This window comes from Haplochromis burtoni, unplaced genomic scaffold (assembly GCF_018398535.1).
Source record: "Haplochromis burtoni strain Fernald_Lab_line unplaced genomic scaffold, NCSU_Asbu1 Contig_2, whole genome shotgun sequence".
Taxonomy (NCBI): Eukaryota; Metazoa; Chordata; class Actinopteri; order Cichliformes; family Cichlidae; genus Haplochromis; species Haplochromis burtoni.
The window spans coordinates 5,762,452-5,770,045 of NW_024582363.1; the positions used below are offsets into that span (position 1 = coordinate 5,762,452).

General features: G+C 35.3%; 2 protein-coding genes across 4 annotated transcripts in view; one reads left to right on the forward strand and one right to left on the reverse strand.

Annotated features, from left to right (window-relative positions):
• Positions 1-3,735, forward strand: part of rec114 (REC114 meiotic recombination protein) — a 10,249-nt gene extending 6,514 nt beyond the window's left edge. The window contains exons 3-6 of the mRNA XM_005912911.3: positions 1,435-1,518; positions 1,844-2,017; positions 3,052-3,126; positions 3,341-3,735. Of these exons, the coding sequence (XP_005912973.1) occupies positions 1,435-1,518; positions 1,844-2,017; positions 3,052-3,126; positions 3,341-3,505 (498 nt within the window). The 3' untranslated portion in view covers positions 3,506-3,735. The remainder of the gene's footprint in view (positions 1-1,434; positions 1,519-1,843; positions 2,018-3,051; positions 3,127-3,340) is intronic.
• An 807-nt stretch (positions 3,736-4,542) lies between these two features.
• nptnb (neuroplastin b) overlaps positions 4,543-7,594 on the reverse strand; it is a 25,538-nt gene continuing 22,486 nt past the window's right edge. For 2 of the 3 annotated variants that reach the window (XM_042218603.1, XM_005912912.3), the window contains 3 exons: positions 5,192-5,213; positions 5,010-5,083; positions 4,543-4,917 (listed from right to left, as the gene is read on the reverse strand). In XM_042218603.1, coding sequence (XP_042074537.1) covers positions 5,023-5,083; positions 5,192-5,213 — 83 coding nt within the window. In that variant the 3' untranslated portion in view covers positions 4,543-4,917; positions 5,010-5,022. The remainder of the gene's footprint in view (positions 4,918-5,009; positions 5,084-5,191; positions 5,214-7,594) is intronic. The other variant, XM_005912913.3, reaches the window with a different exon arrangement.

The window sequence follows — 7,594 nt, forward strand, 5'->3', positions numbered from 1 at the left end:
GTGACTAGTCGACTATCAAAATAATGGTTTGTGGCAGCCCTACAGTGTACCTACATATATTCTCTGGTGGCTGCTTCCAGCATGACGATGTTTGCAACGGTTAGATAGTCTCAAACTGGTTTCTTGAAGATGACATTGAGTTTACTGTACTCAAATGGAGTCCATAATCACAAGATCTAAATCTAATAGAGGAATTTTGGGATGTGGTTGAACAGTAGATTAACATCATGGATGTCCAGCTGACAAATATGCAGACTCTGTATGATGCTATTGTGCCAGTATGGAACAAAATCCATGATTTTTCAACCAAATATGGACCAATATGCACTTTTTACACCTTAATGAATATAATAGGCCATGAAAAAAGGGTCCAATTCCACTACTGGCAAGCTGTAATGAAGTGGTTGGTTAACATATGTACATATTTCTACATACATTTCCATATATGTATAATACTTTGTTTTGATAATTTTTTTTAGTTTAAATGGACAAGGATGAAAATGTTTACATAACATAGTCGATGTAGTATATATGTCATTCTAAATAAACTTTAAGCATAATAATAAGAGAAAATGTGTGGAATTTCCTCTGCAGATTTTTTTGAGATCTGAGAACGTATTCTGTTTTCCAGACAAAAGGGTTCAATGAAGGCCATATGAAATATTCTGTTGAAGAGCTTGACATTTCTGCCCAAATGTGAGGGGATTTGACCGACTTGTTTTGGATGCATGAAGCCAAATATCACTCTGAGCTTCTAAATGCAAGTTCAAAATTACCTTAATAATGTTTCTATACTATTACTACTATTCTAAAAAGAACTAAAGGCTTTTTATCATTTTAAGAAAAAGTATTTTCTTCAGTTTCTTCAAGTTTTCCTTTAATATAACACAGTGCAGTTTTTTAAAACTTGATGCTTTTTCATGGACATTTGAGGATGATAGTTCTCCTATTGCTTGCCATGTGTGATTTTACATAATGCAGAATGATGACATTATAGGACTACAGAGCTCTTGCTCCATAATATAGTGCAGTTGTTCTAAGTCACCTTAATTGACTAACCTACATTGTTGTTTTTTTTAAGTCAAAGCAAATGTATGTTTACAGGGTTTTTAAGTAATACCAGGCTAATGTTTCCTTATAGCGTGTTTATCTGCTTTTGTGAAAAATCTTAACAAGAGCCTCAGAGCGGAAGCTTTAGGGTTATTGAGCAAATAGAGACCCCTGCAGACAGTTTTTGGTAGCAATTTTTTTTAACAGGTTTATTAAACTGTAATGCTCTTTTTTTGTACTTTGGGTTTTCTAAATAATTCAAGCATTTAGCTACAAAATAAGAGTATTTCAAATTGTATTCGTGTATATTTTTCTTTATATATTAACATGTCAAAATGATCGAACTGTTTTATGCCTCTGCTTTGTTCTCTTATCTTTTCTCAGGATACAATTCCTTTGCTGTGTGGCTCAGATTCTATTAAAGTACACCAGAAATCTGATAATCTGATGATTCGATTTATTGTGAAGGTGAGTGGTGAGATGCATTTCAATCCCACAGAATTTATCTCAACGTCCATGGCAATATCTTAAACCCCTTACAAGCTCAAGACCATTACATTCACAACATCATAACAAATTGAAGGGGAATACTTACAAAGCAACAGATTTTAATGATTAGGTGTTTTTTTTTGTTTCTTGTTTTTTTTTTTTGCCTGTGACGGCTGCCTTGTTCTTTTGTTGCTTGAAGATTACATTTAAGTGTCTAAATACCCGAGCTCGTTTTCCACAGATTGTGTTTTTCTTGGCGCAGTTTTGACTGACAGATACAGACTGAGTTTGTGGATTTCTGCAGGGTGAGAGCCGCATGATAAGGATGCAGTTTGATGGATGCAGCATGGCAGAGGCTATAAATGAGTGCTCAAGTGCTGTGGAAAAACTGATGGAGTACATACCTGTCACCACTCAGGATTACGCCCCACCACAGCCTAATCAGCCCCCTGCTGCGGTACCTGCACCAGCAGTACAGGTTGCCCAGCTTCTATTTCATTTAATACAATTTCAACATCAAAAACAGAACTAGTTTATGTCCATGCATTTAAAATATTTTACCAGGATGTCCACAACATAGAGATAATATGTGACTTTACTTTTTTCTGGGATAGTCTTTTATGGAACTGGAAAAGGAGCATCCTTTATTGTGTAAATTTAAAAAGTATATCAACATAATGTAAATTGCCATAATTAAAGTTGTCACCTAAGCATTACTCTGTGCATTTTAAATAGTGGTATCACAAGGGTGTAGTCAGCTCCATCTATATAAAAACCCCAGATTGCACTCACTAGATGGTGCTATTGACAATGCTGTCTTATTCTTAGAGGTCACACTGCAACTACAGTATGTGAGAAAGACTATGAAATATATATCAATCATTAGCCAATAACAGTAAAAGATAAGGTTTAGAATACAGCAATTTAAACAGATTCATATACTATAATGCAGGAAAGGATTTTAAATATTTTATGAATTTAACAGTTTGAAATGCTGATAAAAGTACTTCTTGATAATGTCTTTAGTATTGAAATTGCTGATTAAGAAAACAAACCAGCATTTATAAAACACAAGAACAAAAAACATGCTCTGAAAACCTTTCAGCAGTTGCAAGTTAAACTCTATAAACATACTGAACTATTGTAGGGGTGAGACTATTTCTTTAACAATCATACTCATTGTCCTTCATAGCAGTAAGCCAGTCATCGTTTCTTTCTTTATTTTTAAACTTGAAATCGTTCATAACATATGATTAACTGCAAACCAAGTTCTTCTGCTTCTGGTCTTCAGAGCATTTAACATGAAGGACTGGGAAAGGAACGGACTCCACTATGGGGTTGAATTTGACCTTTAGAAAACAGACAGAATGAAGGAGCTGAGATGAAAGGATTTGAGGGGTGGAAAACTTTCAATTAGTAATAAGGCCATTGATTGGTCTCTTAACCCTCTGGTGTCAAGCTGTGCATATCAAATCTTCTTTTCTTCTTTTGTGTTTCATCATGTGCCAGCAGACTTGTCAGGAAAAAGCTGTGGGAGTTAAACCTGGGGTTGTCCGAGGAACTGTGTCCATCAAACGTCTTACCCAGGTATTGATTGTGACATAAGAGGCAGTAAAGCTAACTGCTATTAAAATGAAGCTTCAACTATGCAACATGTTAGTTGTAATTTTGCAGTAGGCTTAATTTGGAAATGCAAACTGATTGTTGAGTGGCTTTTCTTTTAAATTATAAAGGCTGGCACAGGGTTCGCAATCAGTTCTTTTTTTCAATTTTACTTAAATATTTTCTGGACCTCCCACAGCACTGCTTGGGAGATACTGCTGTGACTCTACCTCGAGTATATCAACACAGTTCTTTTGGACAAGGTGACTTAGAGCATTTCCTGCGTGTTTGTCTGCTGGATCCCACCTTTTATGGATTTGTAGAGAAGGTGGAAGGGGAGCTGAGGAAACTGGTTGAAGAGTAAAGAATCTTAACAAGAGCTCAAGGCAGAAAGGTCAAGTTTGCGCGCGTGTGTGTGTGTGTGTGTGTGTGTGTGTGCGTGTGTGTGCGCATGTTTGTGTTTTTTTTTCTTTTTCTTTTACTTGTTCGTGTAGGCAATGCCTGTTGGTGGAGGAGTGTTTTGTTGCTTTGGTGCCAGTGTTCTTTGAAATTATATTACACATTAGTTGTTATGTTACATGGGCCAAAGAGGATGCTTTGAATATCATTACATTTGTTGATTAAAGAATTTGCAAAACAAACATTCAGTTTTACATTTTTTATTTAAAAAAAAGAAAAAAAAACTATTGGTCTCACTTATATGTTTGATCGTGGCTATGTACTCTGGTCCCTCGTTCCCACCTTAATGCAGGTCCATTTCCACTGCACCACACATGGATACATTGTATTGAAAGAGGAGTCATGCAGCTACAGCAGTGAATTTTGCTATGCCAGCTTCCAAGTGATCCCACAATATTAAAGCTTCACTGAGTAAAACAAACTGCCCTCCATATATCTATTTAAGAATACATATTGCATAGGATTATAGCCATGCTATACAGTTAAAGAGAGGAACAAAATAAAAATCAGTTAATGAAATTGGGAATTATAAAAAAAATATTTTTTTTTACACCTTTCCTATCATTTGAACACTCATACTTCAACATATACAAGACACCTAAGTTACTCTGGAAAGGAAATAAAAATAATACGTATATTATTTTTGTTAAGATAGTTAAACACACAGTAGTCATTTTCTGTAAGCACTCTCATTTAAATTTAAATACTGCCAGTCATTGAAGTCATTGCTTCAGACATTGAAGCCCTTGCTTCACAATAAAAGTTCTGTTAAAAGTAGACATCTTGTCACAAATCAAATATAGTTAAATGACCATGATATGCTGTACAAATTTTCAAGAATAATATATATATATATATATATATATATATATATACACGTGTATATGCAAGGATGACTCCATAAAAAAGGTAATTTTCGATGCAAAAAAGCCACACGAGGGATAACAACAGAAAATGTCTATTCTGAGTATCCTATTGCGTTGTAATTATCTTGCATGCATTGTACATGATATGTAATACAAAAGGGATCACCTCATTTGAGGACATGATAAAATCAAGAAAGGAGACATCAACAGCACATTAAAAATGTGTACACCTCTGTGGTGGTTTTAGTCATTATTCTTCATCCTGAAATCTCCACTTAAGACTGAATAAGGCATGCTTAAGACAGCCATTATGTTCTTTTTGTTGCCAGTGTTATGCTGATATTGTTTCTCATAAAATGAGACAAGATATGCTTTTTTCAAAACTGCCCAGAGCTCCATCCACCTCTGACACCTTCACGTAGTCAAAAAAAATGCAGTTTAGCCATCTCATCTGTGGAGAGAAATTCAAGAGAAGGCGTGACTATGGATAATCCTCACAGTGGGTTCTATATTTAGCCCCAATCCTCTACAACAGTGTCTTACTTGAGTAAATTGCTTATTTCGTATTCCTCTGGCGAATGTTTTTGTCCTTGTGGTTGTTTGTTGAATTTGTTTTCCTAGGAAAGAAGCACTTACAATTTAGTGGCATAAAGGTAATGGGCATGCAGATCACAGTATCCCCATATGAATTATATTTGTGGCAATAAAGATACTTGTTTACTTACATTTGCCCAACTGGTTCATCATCTTTGAGGGGTAGAGGAGAGAAGAAGACAAAAATGGCACAGAGAAGTTAAATGCGAGATCAAAACAAAAACAAAAAAACTGGCATCTTTCTTCATATCGCTATAGTAAAAAAAAAAATGTTAAAAGTTCAGAAAATGCAGGAAGACAGCTAAAAGCCTTTATGACAGAATCATGCACTGATAAGACACTGAAAGTTAGATATGGGCATCACCTGCTTAACTGCTTGAATTTCATATGCATGTATATGCTTTGTGCAATAAGTAGCTTCTTACATTAAACGTGTTTTTGGACATTAATGTGTGCTTGGTCAGCAATGACATAATTGAAGTAGCAAAACTGAAATGTGAATTAAAACCAAGGAATTGCCCCTTAAAGAGCATCTTTAACACCCAACACTGTAAACTTAACCTCACACGCCATCTGAATCTCATGGGGTTCCTGTTCATCTCAGGCTGAGCATATGTGTAGGAGGATTGCAGATGGCTCACTTAAAGCCATCTTTTAATTACACTCAGCGATTTCATAGTGATTTTGAAGGGGCCTGGTACATGAGCGTGATAGTGTAGCTGATTTGGCAAAAAGAAAAATCATGCGCCTTCTTTAACCCGTCTGTCAGCATATAGAGAGTCTATCCAATCCAAGCAGTAGAACATAGATTTTATGGCAGTATATATTTTTGTAAAATAATTGTGTCAGTCATACAAAATTGCCAAAATTCATTTTAAGGCAGTGCAGTAAAACATAGTAAAGTAGACCACATTGTAACAATAAAAAATACCAAACGAAGAGGAACTTGTGAAAAATAATTTGGGTTGAGTGAAAAGTTAGTTCCACAGCCTTGGGGTTGGTGCTTTGCATTCAGATGAAATGTGTTAACAGGTAAGTAGCCAGTCACAGTGAGAGATTTTCCATGCAGTTATAAGTCTGAGATTAGCAGCATTAGCAACATTCCATGGCATTAAAATGGAGCAAATTATGGCAGATCTAATGTTAGACAACAACATGGTTCTGGGAGTACTTAAAGGAGGAACAGCTGCCAGCATATAACACTGTTTTCACACCTCATATGTATACACCACAAAAGCTATGTTTACTATTACAGCTTTGCAAGCACAAATGCAATAACAAATGACAGGTTTTTACTGTGTGAGATTAATAATCATGGTAACACATCAAGTCTGTTGAAGTGGAAGTTGAAGTGTCATTTTTAAACCTAAGAAAATAGATATGGGTTCATATCACAACATTTGTTTCGTGACATAAAGTGGGCTGTTATTTAGCAAATAATCACACAGCATAATCTGTAATTTTAGCAGCTGGTTTCGAAACATAGGATAGAAATGTCAGCCTGCATCAGAGCCTTTGGCTGTGTAGTGAAAAAAGTGTTCAAACAGCTCAGCCATCAAGAGACCAGAATTCATAATGCACACAGACAGGGGCCAAAACCTGTCTGTGTGCAACCTCTGGGAATATGGGATGCTAAAAGGAGATTTTAGAAAAGGCTGTGTATCGTGAGCTGGAAGTCCTCATTCCTGATTTGAATGGCATAAACATGGCAAATATAATCTACCTTAATCGCTTCATTTTCCAGTAGATGAAACCAAACTAGAGGCTGTGCACAGAGCTTACTTAGACTTGTGGTTTAGTTGCATATCTCTTATGTGCTATGAGTTTGTACTTTAGGAAAATGAAATATTTTTGTGCTTTTTCTACTTCTCTAATTACTAAGCACAATATAACAGATTCTAGTTTGTTAAAGAAATAAACTCCTAATAGTATGTCATTTTAAAACATTTGGCTATTTTTATATATGCAACTGAGACATAAAAAAATATTCTTAAATGCATCAACAAATACTGTTTTGGACCCCATCTAAGGATTAATACATAAGCCTGTCACACAACACTTTCTATGTGACTTTGTGGTCACAGAATCAAGACTTTGAAAAACACTTTAATATATGTAAATTTAATCAAGTTGGCTTATTTTCTAACTATTGCTTGCACATTTTATTTGGTAAATCTAATTTTGTTCATACTATGTCAATAAAAAGTGTGATGTATCCAGAAGCAATATTTGTTTAGTCTGTGTGTAACATAGAACTGGGGTACCCAGCTGGTTTGATTCACATAAACAGGGCAACTGTTGAGGCATTGAACTTTTTTTGTGTTCTTGCCTTATTTAAAAATGAAAAGAAGGCAAATCTACATGAGTAGAGGTCAGACAGAACCCGTGGTGACTGAAGATCCCTTTGAGCTTTGCAGACTTTGTCATCTTGACAAATTATTATCAAGCAGTTCTGCCTGTCAGCTGAAACAGGAGAAACTTTTTTTTATTTCAAATTATCTTATTTATTGGGTACTAATATATATATATATATA